The sequence below is a fragment of the Oryx dammah genome, unplaced genomic scaffold (genome assembly GCF_014754425.2).
Source record: "Oryx dammah isolate SB20612 unplaced genomic scaffold, SCBI_Odam_1.1 HiC_scaffold_27, whole genome shotgun sequence".
NCBI classification, from domain to species: Eukaryota; Metazoa; Chordata; class Mammalia; order Artiodactyla; family Bovidae; genus Oryx; species Oryx dammah.
Window position 1 is genome coordinate 51,340,130 of NW_024070211.1, and position 20,345 is coordinate 51,360,474.

At 37.0% G+C, this 20,345-nt stretch overlaps 1 protein-coding gene across 1 annotated transcript in view; it reads left to right on the forward strand.

The window, feature by feature from the left end:
• DNAH7 (dynein axonemal heavy chain 7) overlaps positions 1 to 20,345 on the forward strand; it is a 261,928-nt gene that overhangs the window by 188,095 nt on the left and 53,488 nt on the right. The window contains exons 48-51 of the mRNA XM_040228896.1: positions 4,654 to 4,808; positions 12,971 to 13,161; positions 17,347 to 17,480; positions 18,224 to 18,559. Of these exons, the coding sequence (XP_040084830.1) occupies positions 4,654 to 4,808; positions 12,971 to 13,161; positions 17,347 to 17,480; positions 18,224 to 18,559 (816 nt within the window). The remainder of the gene's footprint in view (positions 1 to 4,653; positions 4,809 to 12,970; positions 13,162 to 17,346; positions 17,481 to 18,223; positions 18,560 to 20,345) is intronic.

Genomic DNA, 20,345 nt, shown 5'->3' on the forward strand with positions numbered 1-20,345 from the left:
TTTCAGTGGACATGAAATTCTGGGTTGACAGTTCTTTTCTTTCAACACTTTAAATATGTTCTACTGTGTTCTGGTTCCATGATTTCTGATATAAAATCTGCAGTCTTTTGAATAATTGTCATCTAAATGTAATATAGCATTACTCTCTGATGCTTTAAAAATATATTTTTTTCAAATCTTTGGTTCTCAGCAGTTTGATTATAATGAGGCTGGGTGTGGGTGGGGGGTTTTTGGTTTTTTAGTTTCTCCTTTTCAGAATTGAGTTTTGTGAAGCTGTGAATTTATGTGTTTCACTGAATTTAGGAAAGTTTCAACAGTTTTTTCAAATATGTTTTCCACACCAATCTCTTTCTTCTTTCTGGCCCAAATGACATGAATGTTAAATCTTTAAATATTTTCTCACAAGTCTTCGAGACTCTATTTCATTTTTACTATCCTTTTTATTATTCAGATTGGATAATTTTTATTCATAGGTCATCAAGTTCACTGATTGTCTACTACTGAGTTCTTACAGTGAAATTTTTATTTCAGATATTATCCTTTTCAGTTCTAAAAGTTTCATTTGATTCTTGTCATACTTTCTATTTATCTGCTAGAATACCTCTTTACATTTGTTTTTAAAAGTACTCACCTTTACCAAATGCAGTGTTGTTATAATAACTGCTTTAAAGGGTTTTTTCCTGATAATTCTAGCATCTGTTTCTTTGAGAATTAGTCACATTCTGGTTCTTTGTATATTGAGTAATTTTGGATTGAATCCTGTTAGGATTCAATCAGCCTGAACAGGTTATGACACCCCTCCGACTCTGTGCACACAGAGGTCCCTTTTTCCAGCTCTTCTATCCCAAGAGATTTTCACTCAGTGTTTTAGATGACTGCGTCACCACCGCTCTGCTGTGGAAATGCTGTAATGTGGCAGGGCTGGCCTGTGGGTAGGGGAGAGAGAACAGAGAGATCCCCTCTGTGCTCTCTGGCTCACACGTGATTCTTTTCAGTCTTCTATTCTGAGTTTCTGCTACCTGTGCCTGCTGCACAGTTCCCTGCGTTAGGCCTATTCTCAGATCAAAACCGGGAGAGAGAGAAAACACACCCATGCACGCACACATGTGCAAGAAAGTCACCGCTCCCTTATTGGTCAGTCCTCAAGCTTTAACTTTTCTTCCATTCACTTCTTATTACTTACTTTTTAGAATCTGCAAATTGTTGATTTTTCTATTTTATCCCACTGCCTTCAGTGTACTCAGTGACAGATACAGGCTCTAATGAACTTTGCCAAGTTTGGTCAACACCAGAAGTCCTTTCTTCTGATTTTGAGATGGTCTTCTTTGGACCAGTATTCTTCATTCAGGTGTAATCTGCCGGGGTCCAGCCTCAGCAGAGTCCAGAGATATCCTCAGGATGGACGACGTCGGCGAATGAAGAAAGATAGATAAAGAGATAAAGAAAGAGACACGGGGTGACCAAGCTTCTTCAAGCGAGGCTCATTTACTTTTATTTTTCTCGGGGCTTTTATACCCTGAGTTATACATACAGGAAGGTGAAAAATGCAGAGTCAACTCAACATTCCATCAGTAATAACTTTTATCAATATCAGGTTCCTTCCTGCAAAAGTCTTATTTTCTGTACATCATCTTTTATTCCGGAGGCCTGTTGATATTTCATGACCTCTTTTTGATAAAGGTTGGTCAGCCAGAACACCAGAACAATGATTTTCCCTTAAAGTGTTTCTTCTTAAATTCTTAGCCTGCGTCACCCTTAAAGTACAGAGTTACATTTTTATGGAGCAAAGATTCAGCGGGTTACAGCAAAGAAAGAACTCATTAACTCAAAGTCTAATGTTGCTAAGGCTAAGGCTATTACTTGTTTTTTCTATATCCTGACTATATGCACTCCCAGGAACACAATGGATAAGGGATGTGGGAACTTGGCAGCAAGCATTGCATAGGCTCAACAATGTTGCAAGAGTCTGGATAAAGCTGCCATGTAAGCAAGAATGCTAGCAGAGGGTTTGAAACACTCCTTTCATGCCCAGGAGATTTATCAACTAGAGCCCTAAGTTAACTCTTTTGGTCAGAGACAGACCCCTGCTAATGTCAGAAGAGCTGGTGAAAGACATAAAATAATAAGACAGACAGATTCTGGTTCAGGGGGTAGATGCTCGAGCAGGTCCAGGGGGTCCGTTGAGTCCTGAGGCCTTGCTCATCAGGACTCTTCCGCATGACCTTGTCATGGGTTGGATGGCCCAGGGATTCCCTCGAGTCCTGCATGACCTTGTCATGGGTGGGATTTCCCGTGCTGGCTCCCGGCAGTAATCTCTTCTAAACTGTCCATTTTAAGAATGTGTTAATTTATATGGTCTTTGTCAGATTTTTTTTTTTTTTTTGCTGTTGCCACTTTAGTGGATTATCACATGCAAACTTTATTTGATTTAGGAAAAGAGGATAAAGAAGGGTCAGCATGGTTCCTCCCTCAGGATATATAATTTAGTTGAGTGATGCAGCTAATAAATTATAGAATTACTAAAATAAAATATTATCATTATATGGAAGTACATAAATGTAATATGGATGAATGGCTAAAGAAGTTCCATGAGAAAAGATATCAAGACAGGCTTTATGGACTGATAGCATTTGAGTTTGCCATGAAATGCAGGTAGTACTTGAACATGAGAGGATGGGAAGAGGTACATTTTGGACAAAGAAACAGCATGAACATGGTATTGTACCTAAAAAAATGTGGAAGCAACAGAAGGAAGAGTGAGTCATTTTAGTTTCTTTAGGGAAGCATAAATGCTGTCTAATGCTCACATAATCCTCCAACATTAAATATATTTCTAAAGTATATAACAGAATGAAATCTTAGATATAAGTTTTGTTTCTAATTTCCCTCTCACTTCGTTTAGTTTCTTATGGATAGGATCCCTTTTTATTAGTTTGTTGCATCTAAGATATTGCACTATTCTTTTGGTCTCATTTCTCCCTCAATATAATTAATATTATAACATGAGTTCTGTCCCCTCACCCACTACGAAGTCATATGTTGAAGATATAATCCACTATGTTATTATATCTGGAGATAGGGCCTTCAAGGTGATAGTTAAGGTTAAATAAGGTCATAAGTATAGAACCCTTTTCCAGTGAGAATGGTGTCCTCCCAAGAAGAAGGAGAGATACCATGGACATACGTGCAGAGCAAGGGCTACCTGAGGACACAGCAAGAGGTCTGTGTTTTCTGCAAACCAAGGACAGAGACCTCTTCCAGCACCTTGATCTTGAACTTCCAGCCTCCAGAGATGGTAGAAAATAAATTTCTGTTAAGACAGTCTGTGGTAGTTTGTTATGGCTGCCCAAGCTGATTAATACATTATATAATGCTAATATTGGAGAACTGTGGTTACTTCCATTGGGACAAATTATCCAATGAAATTCTAAGTTTGTATTATAATGAGATGGAAATGAATATATTATCCTGATTCACCCCCAGCTTTTTTTTTCTTTTGTCCCGGTCACCTTTTATTTCCTCCTCCTGCTCTTCCGATGCTCTGCATGAGTTTGCTGTGCTCATTTATGAAAGAGTACTCTTCCCTAAAGAGTATCTTTAGGGAAATTGGCCAAAGTGACAACTTGTGTTTATTGAAACTTCTAAGGAAAAGAAAAAGAATGGTAATCTTAATGCTGTTTACATTTCACAGAAAGTAGAAAGCTATGTGGTTGGATACTATGTCCAGATGGCTGAAACTGGTTAACTCTTTGTGACCCAACAACACCCTGAACTGTAAACTGGGTGCCTTGTGGTGGTTCACTTCTCTTGTTCTTATCCTAAAAAAGGAGATATGAGTGAGAATAAAGCAATAAGTATGAGCTCTCTCATGGGGCAAACCCTGACTTTCATAGAATATATTTCTGTCCATAAGAAGCTCACACTTTCTGGGCAAGTATGTAATGAACTATTGGACTGGCAAAAAAAAAAAAATCACTTGGGTTTTTTCATAAGATCTTATGAAAAACTCAAATGAATTTTTGACCAACCCAATACAAATGTGACATTAAGTTTACAAGTGCTTGAAGTTACTGGGTCAAAAATTGTGTTAACATTTAAGGATTGATTGTCATTATGAAGATTAGATGATACAAAATTTTGCTTCACATCTTTATGTTTTTAGACCATTATATCTTTAATGGTCTAAATTTCAAAGAGATATGATGTCTCCATCTTTTCTCTTTCCCTGTTGTACAAATCATAGCAGATTGAAGATGAAGAAATGAAGTGGCTTGCCCAAGGTCACAAGAGTGATAAACAGCAGGGCCTACTAAAGAATTGGAGTTTTCTGATTTCTGGTACTCTTGATGGTTATGATTGTGATTTAAGTAGCAAGAACAGCAAACATTTTCAAAAATATCCTTTAACATTTAAGAAATTGTAATTTTCCAAAAGAAGTAAAAGAACTTGTGTTAAGTTTGCCAGATGGCTCTTATAGTTGTCATTCTAGTAGCCTGTTCAATTTAAATGTCTCTGCTTCAAGAACTACAGTTTCTCAAAACAAGTTACAAAATAAAATAACACATAAAGTATAAACTGTAAGAAAGTGATATATGCATCTTTAAATAAAGACAAATTGTGACTTGACCAGCATTGTCTTCCTTTCCCTTTCAGGAATGCAAGAAGGTGGCCTCTGATGATAGATCCTCAAGGTCAGGCTAATAAATGGATCAAGAACATGGAAAAAACCAATAGTCTTCACCTAATTAAATTAAGTGGCCCTGACTATGTCAGAACTTTGGAAAACTGCATCCAGTTTGGTACCCCTGGTATGTAGTTGAACAATAAGCATGCATTACAGAAATATCTGAAAAGGGCACAGTTAAACCCAAAATGACATAGGGTTTTTTTAAAGGTATTTGAGTCAGGCTCATCTTAAATGATTACTTTGTTAATATCTTTCATTATTTATTGATAATGAATCAAGTGAGAACTTTAGAGATTATAGCTCTAACAGGTTAGGATGCTTTCTTTGTCCCAAGATTCATTTGAGATGTGTCTTCTAATTTAAATTAGCTGATTTCTAGTATAGCTAATTTAGCTGTTGTAATTTTTTTCTGTTGTTTGCCCTTCCTTAGTTCTCATGATAGCTCTACTTCTACAGTGAAAAGGGCCACTTGATATGCCAAAAATATTTTAACACATTAGTCTAAATATTTCTTTATTCTTCTCTCTACTTATACTTATCCTACAAAAATGTCAGAGAAGTGGGTAAGCATTTTATGTGTCTGACTTGCCATTTATACTGGAGAAATTAAAAACATGCCAAGAATTTTTCAATGAAGTTCTATACACAGGCCACACCTGTCTACGTAAGCCAAAGTACCTATGATTTGAGTACGTTGGGGTTATTAGCCACATTTTGAGTCCATATTGTCTATCAAATTTTGACTATTTACCTGACCAAATAAACTGTCAACATTAGGAAAGGACAACATGTTTAGCTCCAGGACAAGTTAAGCAAATCCCAGTTGCTAATAGAACCAGTGACACATGGAAAGAATAAAAACAGATATACCAAATAGACTTACTGACAGTTTATTTTTGCATATTAATATATTAGTTGCAATTTTAGGCTTGGTTTGGATAAGAATGAGGTGAAAAAATCTAAGTCTACCTATAAAATGTTGTGTTAATGTATATGGACACACAAACACTTACACAAGTAGTATTTCATTCATCTGACTGGTGTTCTTATAGTATAATGATATGGAGTTACCAAAAAAGAGACAACCTGATCTCTGTATCAGATATTTTGCTTGTTTAATGGGCAGGATCAGACAATATATCTGTTATCAAAGTAGAAATTGAACATACTTCACTAACCCTAGTTAGGACCACTGTGCGCTGGCTCTGGAATCAGAGTACCTGCCTCTTTTACTCAGTACTTGGTTCAGTCACCTTTCTGAGACTCGATTTCCCCATTTATATTTTGTGCAAGGAAGAAATGAGTTACTGTAATTTGGGTACTTATGACAGTGTCTGATAAAATCAACTTATATTAGTTTGGGATTTATTATGTGGTTTATCTATCAGTTTAGTTCATTTTAGTCCTTAGTCATGTCCAACTCTATGCGAGCCCATGAACTGCAGCATGCCAGGCTTCCCTGTTCACCAGCTTCTGAAGCTTGCTCAAACTCACATCCATTGAGTCCATGGGTCCATTGAGACCATCCAACCATCTCATCCTCTGTCATCTCCTTCTTCTCCTGCCTTCAACGTTTCCCAGCATCAGGGTCTTTTCCAGTGAGTCAGTTCTTTGCATCAGGTGGCCAGAGTGTTGAAGTGGAGCGTCAGCTTCAGCATCAGTCCTTTCAATGAATATTCAGGACTGATTTCCTTTAGGATGGACTGTTGGATCTCCTTGCAGTCCAAGGGACTCTCAAGAGTCTTCTCCAAACACCACAGTTCAAAAGCATGAATTCTTTGGTGCTCAGCCTTCTTTACGGTCCAACTCTCACATCCATACATGACTGCTGGAAACACCATAGCTTTGACTAGATGGACCTTTGTTGGCAAAGTAACATCTCTGCTTTCTAATAGGAAAGCATTTTTTGTCATAGTTTTTCTTCCAGGGATCAAGCGTCTTTTAATCTCATGGATACAGTCACCAGTCACACTAATGTTGGAGCCCCCAAAAATGAATTTTGTCATTGTTTTCCCATCTATTTATCATGAAGTGATGGGACCAGATGCCATGATCTTAGTTTTTTGAATGTTGAGTTTTAAGCCAACTTTTTCATATATTATCTCTTAATTACATTGGAATCATACATAGTTACATATAGTATAGTTTGTATAATGAGAAAGGCCATACAGACAATCTGTCCAGTGTTTTCTAAACTATGGGTCACAACTGTAGGAGAGAGAACCAACTTAGTGGATCATGACCAGCATTTGTAAATGAAATGCAGTGGAGAAAAACATATTAAGCTATGTAGCATAGAGTAAAGTAAGCATTATTTCATGAAATTGTAAAAGTTTTATATGCACATGTGTATAGTAATTAAGATTTAAAATGTATTTCTTACTTGGAGTTGTGACCACAAAAGTCTAAAATCTAATAGTAATTCTAATCAGTCAGTTCAGTTGCTTAGTCATGTCCGACTCTTTGCGACCCCATGAATCGCAACACACCAGGCCTCCCTGTCCAACACCGACTCCCGGAGTTCACTCAAACTCACGTCCGTTGAGTCAGTGATGCCATCCAGCCATCTAATCCTCTGTCGTCCCCTTCTCCTCCTGCCCCAACCCCTCCCAGCATCAGAGTCTTTTCCAATGAGTCAACTCTTCACATGAGGTGGCCAAAGTACTGGAGCTTCAGCTTTAGCATCATTCCTTCCAAAGAAATCCCAGGGCTGATCTCCTTCAGAATGGACTGGTTGGATCTCCTTGCAGTCCAAGGGACTCTCAAGAGTCTTCTCCAATACCACAGTTCAAAAGCATCAATTCTTTGGTACTCAGCTTTCTTCCCAGTCCAACTCTCACATCCATACATGACCACAGGAAAAACCATATCCTTGACTAGACGGACCTTTGTTGGCAAAGTAATGTCTCTGCTTTTCAATATGCTGTCTAGGTTGGTCATAACTTTTCTTCCAAGGAGTAAGCGTCTTTTAATTTCATGGCTGCAATCACCATCTGCAGTGATTTTGGAGCCCCAAAAAATAAAGTCTGACACTGTTTCCACTGTTTCCCCATCTATTTGCCATGAAGTGATGGGACCAGATGCCATGATCTTCGTTTTCTGAATGTTGAGCTTTAAGCCAACTTTTTCACTCTCCACTTTCACTTTCATCAAGCTTTTTAGTTCTTCTTCACTTTCTGCCATAAGGGTGGTGTCATCTGCAAATCTGCGGTTATTGATATTTATCCCGGCAATCTTGATTCCAGCTTGTGCTTCTTCCAGCCCAGCGTTTCTCATGATGTACTCTGCATAGAAGTGAAATAAGCAGGGTGACAATATACAGCCTTGACATACTCCTTTTCCTATTTGGAACCAGTCTGTTGTTCCATGTCCAGTTCGAACTGTTGCTTCCTGACCTGCATACAGATTTCTCAAGAGGCAGGTTAGGTGGTCTGGTATTCCCATCTCTTTCAGAATTTTCCACAGTTTATTGTGATCCATGCAGTCAAAGGCTTTGGCATAGTCAATAAAGCAGAAATAAATGTTTTTCTGGAACTCTCTTGCTTTTTCCATGATCCAGCGGATGTTGGCAATTTGAGCTCTGGTTCCTCTGCCTTTTCTAAAATCAGCTTGAACATCAGGGAGTTCAGAGTTCACGTATTGCTGAAGCCTGGCTTGGAGAATTTAGAGCATTACTTTACTATGAGTGCAATGATGCGGTAGTTTGAGCATTCTTTGGCATTGCCTTTCTTTGGGATTGGAATGAAAACTGACCTTTTCCAGTCCTATGTCCACTGCTGAGTTTTCCAAATTTGCTTGCATATTGAGTGCAGCACTTTCACAGCATCATCTTTCAGGATTTGAAATAGCTCAACTGGAATGCCATCACTTCCACTAGCTTTGTTTGTAGTGATGCTTTCTAAGGCCCACTTGACTTCACATTCCAGGATGTCTGGCTCTAGGTGAGTGATCATACCATTGTGATTACCTTGGTCGTGAAGATCTTTCTTGTACAGTTCTTCTGTGTATTCTTGCCACTTCGTAATTCTAATAACCACTACATTGTATTAACAAGGTAAGTAAGGTGACAGAGGATGTTACTTATGTAAACCACATAACTAAGACTGTGTCTTCAGGTAAGGGGAAACTAGTCCCCAAATCTTCTGCCTTTGTCCAGTGCTTTCTGTGTCATTCACAGTTGCTTTAACCTACTTTTCAGAATGAAATACTTTAAAAATGGATAATGATTATTCACAATGCCTTCTACCATTAATCATCAGGGAGAAATGAAAAGTTTTAAATCTATTATAGAAAGAGAAACAGATGGCAGATTTTATAACTGTTTTTATATTTAGCCTTCAGGGAAAAGAATCAGTTACTATTACAATTTTAAAACATAAGCAACTAAAGATTCTTCCATTTAAGAAGTTCTCTTTAAGTTTTGACCTATTCCAGGAAAGTGACTTCTGATCCCTGCCAGGTGGCCTGGGTAGAGAAGGCAGAGGTTTTGCCTTCACCTACCTGCCTCTGCAGACCTCCCTTTTTTGTTGTTTATATTGAGCTTTAAGATAGAATCCTCTTTGAAAAAAGTATCCTGCTGCTTAAAGTTTGAAAGCCAATGTTCTAGAAAATAAAGGTACATCTGTATTAGCTACACCAGTGGTCAAGGTGTATGTAGAACATTATTCATGTTAATATTCTGATATGTTAACCAGTTCACACTTCAATAAAGCTGGAAAATAAAAGAATACTTTTTAATTTTTTAAAGAAGAAATCAGTTTTAGAGGAGGCTTTTAATGGCTTTGCATTAACTCTGTGAAAAAAAAAATTATTTGCATTTAGGGCAAAACATCATTATTTGAGCCTTCCTTGGGCAAAGCTACTTCTGGTTCAGTGTTTCTTTCATTTCCTCATTTCTTTGTTCATTCATTCATCTTACAAATATTTATTTTGCAGCTGGCATGTGCCACTGAAAACACAGCATGAAAATACAGACTTGGCCTCTGCTGTCTTTGAGCGTATTTGTTTAAAGAGAGATACAGAGATTATGCATGGGATGAGGGTTAGATGGGAATACATGGCAGCTGGCAGTACATGTAACAAATGACATAGTTTCACATCCCTTAGCTTTCGTCTGTACTCTTCCATCATTTTGGTGAATTCCTTCAAATTTAATATGCAGTTCAAACACCTCTTTCTATGACATCTCTCTCAAGCTGTTCAGTCAAATGCCAAGATTAAAACATTTGCAGATTTCTACAACTGACCTTAGTGTTTTGTATATAACTGTTTCTCAACACCAGCTCTTTGAGGGTAGTCAGTAAGTGCCCAGTAATTGATTAATCAACTTTGAATGCAATATGCGGCACAGCTAAACACAGTATGCAGATTGTTTCCTACTAATTTGAAGTCTCACATAGGATAATGTAGATAGTAGTGTAGTGTTAGTAGCTCAGTCATGTCCAACTCTTTGCGACCCCATGGACTGTAGCTCGCCAGGCTCTTCTCTCCATGGGATTCTCCAGGCAAGAGTACTAGAGTGGGTTGCCATTCCCTCCTTCAGGGGCTCTATCCTGACCCAGGATTGAAACCAGGTCTCCCGCATTGCAGGCAGATTCTTTACCATCTGAGCCAGCAGGGAATACTATATTGTAGATAATTCATTAAAAAAAAAACAAACACAAAAACGATGTCAGCTACAGTGGCTCAGTGGTAAAGAATCCACCTGCAATGCGGTAGACTTGAGTTTGACCTGAGTTGGGACGATCCCCAGAAGGAAATGGCTGTCCATTCCAGTATTCTTGCCTGGAGAATCCCCATGGACAGAGGAGCCTGGCGAGCTACAGTCAATGGGGTCACAACCAAGGGACTTAGCATACAGCACATATGAAACAAAAACCTAGGATGACATTAACAATGCAGAGTAAAGAAATAACAAAATTTCACACACACGCAAAACAACAAAAGACTTGAGTAAGGGATTGTTTTTTCACTGATCAAAGCATTCTTATACCAAAATGTGCTTCAGCTGAACTAAAGAGTTAAATATGAAGGACAAAAAGAGAAGACCTAAATGCTAAAACATGAGGGAATAATAATTGCCTTTGCAAAAGAAGTTTCTATGAAAATATACAATGGAAAAAAATTTTTAAGGTAAAAAATAATAGATTTGACTCTACAAATTTATAATTTAAGCCAAGAAACATTATATATAAAAAAACTTAGAGAATATCAATCACACTTTATGGAATTTATTTGTATCCTAATTTAGCCATCCAACACTAATCAAAGTATTTTAAAACAATGGGTAAACATATCCCCTGACTTGATATTTGATGAAAAATTTTTAAGAGACATTAATTTTTAAATAAGAGTTTTTAACTTTCAGAGATACTCAAATATTTGCAGATGAAGTTTTATGATGACTGGGATTTGTTTGTAAATAATCCAGGGTGAGATAAGGAATAGATGAAACAAGATTGGGTGAAATTAGCAAGAATATACCATTCTTTTTACCTCTGAATAAAGTTTGAAAATTTCTACAGCAAAAAGTTGAATTTTAAAAAGAAATATAAACAGATTTAAAACCAAGCAGAAAACTGGGGGTGATGTTTGCTACAAACAATATTAAAAGATACAAATAAAGTTTTAAAAGCTAGCACATTGTGACACTTGGTGCCCACTGGTCCCTAATAATCATTCTTGCCTCCTTACTATTAGCATCTCCTGTGTTTACCTGGGCACATTCCATTCAAAGTAAAGGAATAAATTTCCTAACTTCTGTGAATGTAAGTAGAAGTGCCATTTGTGATTCCCAGAAAATACCCTTAAGTGATACATTTTTTTCTTTTCTGTTTCTTTTTTTTCTTCTGATGGCTGCAATGTGCATTTTCTTTGAAAGACTAATTTGGCCCACAAGATAAAGCCATATGCCAAAAATGGTGAAGCAGCAAGATAGCAGGAACTTGGATCTCTGACAGGTTAAACACACTGTCCTTTCAGTCCTGGACAGATGACCTGAGGCTCCCCTTTACATGAGAGAGAAATTCCTTCTTGCTTGTGTCACTATTACTTGGGGTTTTTTAATCACTTGCAGCTAAACCTAATGATGAAAACATGCCCCACGACAGGAAAACAGGCAAATATTTTAACATACAGTTTCTAGAAAAAAAGTATAGTTAGGCAAAGAGCACCTAAAGCATCAAGCCCAAAATACACATTTTGATAGTATTTTTTGCCTATCAAATGATAGAAGTCATGAATGTAGTTCTTAGTGCTTGCAGTATCACATAGTGGTTAAGAGAGCTGTATAAGGAGACGGAATGCTTGGTTCAGGTTCCTGCTTTTGTCGTTCACTAGATGAAAACTTTATTATAGTCACTTGCTTCAGTTTCCTCATCTGTAAAACTAGGTTAATAATATTTGATGCTTTTCAAAGTTGTGAGGATGATGAGAAAAGGCCAACATGATGCCTAGTGTTTGTGAGTATCAGTTCAATTCAGTTCAGTCGCTCAGTCGTGTCCGACTCTTTGCGACCCCATGAGTCGCAGCACGCCAGGCCTCCCTATCCATCACCAACTCCCGGAGTTCACTCAGACTCACGTCCATCGAGTCCGTGATGCCATCCAGCCATCTCATCCTCGGTCGTCCCTTTCTCCTCCTGCCCCCAATCCCTCCCAGCATCAGAGTCTTTTCCAATGAGTCAACTCTTCACATGAGGTGGCCAAAGTACTGGAGCCTCAGCTTTAGCATCATTCCTTCCAAAGAAATCCCAGGGTTGATCTCCTTCGGAATGGACTGGTTGGATCTCCTTGCAGTCCAAGGGACTCTCAAGAGTCTTCTCCAACACCACACTTCAAAAGCATCAGTTCCTCAGTGCTCAGCCTTCTTCACAGTCCAGCTCTCTTAGTGATATTGAATAAAACAGATTTAAAAATAGAAGAGCTGCAATGAACATTGAGGTGGATATATCTTTTCAAATTCAGTTGTGATTGCAGGATCATATGGCAACTCTATTTTTAATTGCTTGAGGAACCTGCCTACTGTTTGCCATAGTAGCTGCACAAACTTACATTCCCACCAACAACAAAGGAGAGTTCCCTTATCTCCACACTCTCTCCAGAATTTGTTATTTGTGGACTTTTTAATGATGGTATGGCGTACTTCTTTATACTCAGAAGACAAAAATAGTTTTATGGGCAACCAGAAACAGCAGCAATTTAGAAGGCTGAAAGAATTATGAGAGTTGGAAGTTTATAGTCACTATTTAAAATAACATGAAATCTTTTTCTGGTTTTATTCCAGTGTTGCTAGAAAATGTGGGAGAAGAACTGGATCCGATCCTGGAACCTCTTCTACTAAAACAGACCTTTAAGCAGGGTGGAAGTACATGCATACGACTTGGGGACTCTACCATTGAATATTCACCAGACTTCCGCTTTTATATTACTACCAAGCTAAGAAATCCTCATTATCTTCCTGAAACTTCAGTAAAGGCCAGTATCTAAAATAAATGTTTCTTTACCAGCTTTTGCAAGTCTGTATTTTCCTCCTGAGTCATGAAGAAAACAGGTCTTTCTAAGTAAAATGGATTTTGTCCTTGTTTGGCATTTCCTGAAATTGCTATAATAATTTCCAAATGTTGCTTTTGTGTGTGCATGTCAGTAATAAAGGAGCCTTCAGTATGCAGTGAAAAAAGACCATGCTAATTAAATTTCTGCAATCAATATTATTCTTAGATTTTCACTGTTAAAAATAGATGACACACATGCACATTCTTTCTTTGCCATAAATGATAATATGCTAATTCTTAGAATGAGGATTCAGGAGCAGAGCTTCATTCTTTCTCTGGATAAGGTTGCTGCTATCTGATTTTAAGGAACTGTTTTTGATCACTTGTTCTTTTAAAATAATAAACATTCCTTTAAAAAGTAAAGTTAAAATTATAGTCGGTGACTAAAATGGCTTGAGATGTTGAACTGTAACCAAGCTTCAGGAGCTCATTCCACTCATTATCCCCAGTTCCTAGCCCTCGTCGGCATTTGATGTTTGACAAATTTTTGTAGAATGAATGAATGAGGGAGGGAAGGATAGTTTTCATTTATAGAAGCTCAGAGGAGAGGGCGTTAAGAAATATTCAGATTTTGAAAGAAACATATATGGAGACCAGATTTATCCAGAGAATTCAAACACTGTTCATTATTAGAAATATTTAAACGAACATAGGCATCTCTCTATAGAGCCAGAGAAAACACGAAGATGAAATAATTCATGTCCTCAAAGGTGAAAATACATGAAAGGTAAAAAGCTCTCAAGAGGCTTACACTGTAAATAATGTGTATGTCAAGTGACATTTTTTATGACTAGAAAGGCATAGAGGGATTCAGAGTTGGGAACACACTTTAGACTGGACATTCAGGGAAGCCAGGAAGACTGGGGGAAGGTGGAGTGACCCTTGAGCTTAGTTTTTAAAACACAATGTTAAAATATGAAAATTCTTAGCCACTGTTTTTAATTATTAAAATAAATATGTTATCTAAACACCTAAAAATTTGGTTAAGTACTACTAGGAGAGGCAATATCTGCCAGTAGTTAAGATCATAGATTCTGGAGTTAGACTTCCTTGATTCAAATCTCGGCTCTGTCACCTACCAGTTGTGTGACTTTGGCCATGTCGTTTAACCTCTCTCTGCCTCAGTTTCCTCATCTATAAAATGGGAATAATAAATGTCTAGCTCACAGAGTGATATGAAGACTAAATAATATATGTAAAATGCTTATAATAAGACCTAGCAATAGTATTATGATTGTTAACTATTAGAATTATTATTTAACTTTCAAATTTAAGTGGAAAAGAATGACTCAGAAAATAAAATCCCGAAGCTGCATTACCAAAAAGCTTTTTAAATAAAACACATGGAACATCTTTTTTTTTACTTTTCAGTAAAATTTATGAAAAGATCACAGATAACATAAATAACAATTTATGTACAGTAATAACTAGTTATAGTTGAAGTCATAAACCACTGTGGATAGGGAACTATTTTATGATTCATTCTTGAAATCCTTGAGATCCCTAGAGTGTCTTATTGCTTCATTATTTTTAATTGCTGGGATTGATTAAAGAGGGATTAGAAAACATAGTGAGGCAGTTACTTGCTTTCATTTACAAATTAAAATACTTCCTCTTGATCTTATTTTTAGGATCTTTTATGTATCTTTTGCTTTCAAAAGTACCCAGGGGATGATACTGTGCTGCTATAATTCATTTGAATCTAAATGAAAATGAAATTTGAAGCCATATTTGTATGGTTTTAAATGTTTGTTAGCAAAATGGCTAGATTTGCAAAATCTTGATGTCAAACGATCTAACAATGGAATATGAATGAATACCTCCTTGTGTCTGAGCTAAAATTTGTCAAACAGACATTTCTCTGAGCACTGTGACACTGGTTTGGGGATTGAAACGAATGTAATCTGTATACTTGGTTTCTCAGCCTAACAGGGAAAATCTCTTAGAAACGTTAATGGTAATTTTTCCATGACTAAATTCTGAAGCAGTAGAGAGTTGCACGACAACATTTAATCATTTTTAATTGCTCAATTTAAAGGATTGTTGCTTATTATTCCATATAAATGTATGATCACAAGTGCCTATGTAATCACACTTAGTGGCATCCCAGGCCTGCCATGGGGCAAGCTGGGGGAGAGGTTTAATCGGAAGACAGTACCATGGAGAAGGTGCCTGGTTGTGGGTGGAGGAGGCCGTCACCCTCACAGGGGTGCAGCAGGGAGCTGTTTTACACTTCCTGCTCGCAGGTAGGAAATTTCTCACAAAAACAGAATTACTCTGTCTCCAAAGAGGAAGTAATTCTCTTACAAGGAAGGTGGGAAAACACAAGTTCTCCTAACTTAGCAGTCAGGGCTGAAGCATATGCAGATGGTTTATAGTCTGTGTGTCTGAGATTTCACAGTCGGTTCAAGGTAGGTACATTGAAAGGCAGGTGAAAGGGAGAAGTGGGAAGTGATGCTCAGGACACAGGTGCAGACCTTAATTCACAACGTGAAGGCAGAAGACTGCACGACAGATGCTTAAAAAAGCAGGGGAACAAGGGAGGTCAAATTAAGCCAAGATCAGGTGTTTATTGGCTTATGGATCCATTGGTGACCAGAGTTAGAAAGTTGTATAATTTATTGCTGTATTGATGGGTATGTAGAGGCAGGAATGAGAGCAGATTGTAGAGGCCTAAGAAATGAAGTGAGGCAGAGACAAAAGAATATACAAATAACATTTTCAGTTATACATTTAATAGTTATGAAGGCACAAAGAGAGATCCTTCAAGAGCTGAAAGAGATTGTGTGGATGGTTTGTTTTTTGCTTTTTAAAAAGAGAGACCTAAGCATGATTACTTTCCCACGTATGGGAAAGACTCAAGAGACGGGTAACTTTGAGACTCAGGCAGCAGAGACCTGTGGGTAAGAGCCATTAACTGCTGAGATGAAGCAGGGTTAGCGGACTGCATCTTGATGGATGCTGGTGAACTGTGTATTTCTTTGTTCATAACAGTGGCTGAGCATCATATTGTAATGTAACATGACACAGTGTGTTGGTGAGGGACAGGGAGGCCCGGCGTGCTGCGATTCACGGGGTCGCAAAGAGTCGGACACGGCTGAGCGACTGAACTGAACGGAACTGATGACACAATATGTGCCGTATTGTGATAGGATTATATTATAGTATGTTACGGTTGCTGTTGTTTAGTCACTAAGTTGTGTCCGACTCTTTGCGACCCCATGGACTGTAGCCTGCCAGACTCCTTCACCCATGGGATTTCACAGGCAAGAATACTGGAGTGGGTTGCCATTTCTTTCTTCAGAGGATCTTCCAGACCCATGGATTGAACCCTGGTCTCCTGCTTTACAGGCGATTCTTTTCCCGTGAGCCACCCGGGAAGCCCCTAGGTTTTTCTGAAACATCTTAAGGAAAAATCCAAACGAACTTTTTGGCAAACCTAATATATACTCATGACAAGTCATCACTGTGTTCTTTTTTCTCTTGTGTCTCTGTTTGTTTCTCTTGTCTCCTCTGCTTTTGGACACCACTAGGCTCCTTAAAACATAAATCAGCTGGTCCAGCCAATATGTAGGTTGGCCTGCAGCCTGACTCTGACTGATTTTAGGATTAATGGGTTGTCAGAAGTTGGACGAATTTGAAATAAGAATTAATTGATCACCAAACACAACTCTCTGAAGTATTACATTTATGACCGTGAGAAACTTTTGCAGGTTTTTAATTCAGCAATCCAGTTTGCCTATATCCTTAATCACAGTCTCCACAAATTCTACCTTTCATTTATACTGTGCTCAGTCACTCAGTCGTGTCTGACTCTGTGCAACTCTATGGACTGTAGCTCACCAGGCTCCTCTGTCCATGAGATTTTTCAGGCAAGCATACTGTAGTGGATTGCCATTTCCTCCTCCAGGGGATCCTCCCAACCCAGGACTTAAACCCACATCTCCTGCATTGCAGGTGGATTCTTTAGTGCTGAACCATCAGGGAAGCTCCTTCATGTATACTTCTGTGATATTAGAGTCAACTTTAAGATTAGCATTTGAAACATATAAGCAGAGGCTTTCTCAACAGAAATATTGATGCAATTGTTGTGTACTTTCATTTACAGGTGACACTGTTAAACTTCATGATCACTTCTGAAGGGATGCAGGATCAGCTTTTGGGAATTGTGGTAGCACGAGAAAGGCCAGATCTTGAAGAAGAAAAGCAAGCCTTAATATTACAAGGAGCTGAAAACAAAAGGTTTTATGTATTATAAAATACAGAATTATTCTTAACTTGTTTCAAGATCACTTAGAATGAATTAAAGTACATATTAAAGATCTACATTGTTAGGTTTAATAGGTGCATTGAAAGGAAAGACTTGAGTGGAAAATAAAAGATATAACAGTCTGTATGTTAATTTGGAAAATTGCATTGCAGAGAATATTTTTTGCATATAAGTTCTCAGGCACTGAAAGGATTAGAAGGCCTGCCACAAGTCAAGGCAATGTATTTTCAACTATTCCACCAAGTTTTAGCACAAAAGTTTTAGTATTCATTATGTAGCTGAGGCTACCTGTTTTTGCTAAAGCATAGTCTGAATGAATATGTTGCATATCACTTTCTGCTTATAATATCTGTATCATAGGTAGAAAGGGTAATGCTCTATAAATCATGAAATATTTCAGAAAATAAATGGAGTGATACTTTTTATTCAATTGGGAGCTGAGCTACTTGATGACAGAGTAGATGGGCTTACTATCTCTCTCTAGTTGGACCACATAAATGATCATTAGAAAGAGAAGTGGAGCAGAAAGGCCTGTCTTTTTGACATTTTGCAAGATAAGAAATTAATTATATGGCATCACCGTTCCAGATATTTGTCACATGTGGTGTATTTCTTTAGATTACATGCTCTCTGTTTCTTATAAAAGAATATATACATGAAGTGATTTTTAATGATTTCTTCTTTTTCTGAGAAATATATATATTTTTAATTCCAGGCAGTTAAAAGAAATAGAAGACAAGATTTTAGAAGTTCTTTCTTCTTCGGAAGGCAATATATTAGAAGATGAAACTGCCATTAAGATATTATCTTCCTCCAAGGCTTTGGCTAATGAGATTTCTCAAAAGCAGGAAGTAGCTGAAGAGACAGAGAAGAAGATTGACAGCACCCGCATGGGCTATCGACCTATTGCCGTTCATTCCACCATCCTGTTTTTTTCTATTGCTGATTTAGCAAACATCGAGCCCATGTACCAATACTCACTGACCTGGTTTATTAACCTTTTCATCCTGTCTATTGAAAATTCAGAGAAGTCAGACATTTTGTCAAAAAGGTACGTAAAAGCAATACTAATTAATATAAATAATAACTAATGCATGAAATATAGTAATTGGTGGCCTTCACTGTTGTTTCAGCATGGTGTTCACCTGACAGCCATATAGCTAGAATGAACTTGATTAATCATTGTAACAAATAAATTTGAGGGTTAGACATTGAACAGATGTGTCCAAATTCAGTCTGCCAGGAAATTGTTTACAGAGATATGGGATTATAATGTAATACTGAAAAGAGGAAGTGTTGTTCATCATTTGCAAAATGTGTTTATGATTGGAGGTATGGAAAGAGGAAGTAATATCCCTAAAACATACAATTCTTACTTTCTGTGAGCTTGCATTCCAAAAGTTACAAATTCACATTTTAATATACACATATATAAAATTGACAGGTAAAAAAGTTTTAAAAAAACAGTCTGCTGTGACTGTGATATTTGTTTTTATAAATACCTATTTTTCTGTTGGCTATTGCAATAAGTAATGGAATAGTCTCTGAGAGAATAAAAATTTCATTTTTTTTGTCAGTGAGATAAATTTTAGCTTGGTATTAAAACATGTTTTTAATAGAGTCTAACATTAAATTATTTCTTGAACAAGATAATAATTACAATCTTTGCCCTTTATAACTTTATTGATCAACACAGAGCTAGATATTTCAGTTTTCTAACTGTTCATACTCACAAAGGAAACTTAATTTACTAATATCAGTCACATTTAAGAATTACCTTTTAGAAGTCCAAAATTCTCATCTCCTAAGTCTAAAGTGAATTTTTCATTTATCATGGTAAAATTTTGCTAAATTTTAAATATTCTTAGACTTAGTAATCTTTGGTTAGCATCATTCGTTATTTTACAAGCCTCTATATGAGACTAATGAAGGTATAACACTGACACTTGGCTTAGCAAACAACTTTTCAAATACCTGCCCACGAGAAAGAGAAGAAAGGGAAGAAGAGGATTTAGCGAAGGAATGCACGATGGTAGAGTTTAAAAGTTTCTCTTTATATTATGAAATTTGAAAATATTTCTCTCAGTATCTGACATTTTCAAGGTGAGCAAGGATTACTGAAATACAGAAAACAGAAATTTAAGTGATCTTTCTTATGAAAGTTCCCAGCCATTTGTATTCTGTTACTTACTTGAACCAGCATGTCTGGTTTTCACATTAGATTCTGAGTTCCCTGAGGCAATATTTTTTTTTAATATTCCTAGAATCTAGAACTTATCACAGAGCTAATAACATAGAGTGACACAGTAAATGATGTTCTGCTTTTCAGTGCAGTTCTTAATTTCTGTCTTGATTAAAACAAGACTACCAGAGTGTTATCATTTTAATTAATTTAAAATCTGTTGGAGTCTAGAGAAAAAACCTTGATTTTTCTCTTAAAGACCTATTTGTATATAAGTTTTATAAATTTGGACCATTTTAAACTTTAAAAATAGTTACTGGTTCCTTTACTATCTCATTTATATGAAATTAGGATTTACTCACAGATATGATATCTCTTTCTTCATAACTATAATATAGCTCCTTACAATTTATAGAAAATCAAATTCTTTTACCCAGATGTAACATTTGAATGAAGTCCAGAAAACAAAATGTGCCTTTTTCTTTTTAGTTAAAATCCTTTCATTTAGAAACAATGAAAATCATATTTATGACTACAGTGATCTTAAAAATATAATTCTGGAACCAAAGAGTAAATATTAAAAAATACATTTGAAAACTTTGAAGTTATTGCTATACATACAGAAACGTGCAGAAATCAGGAGCATTTGCAAAAT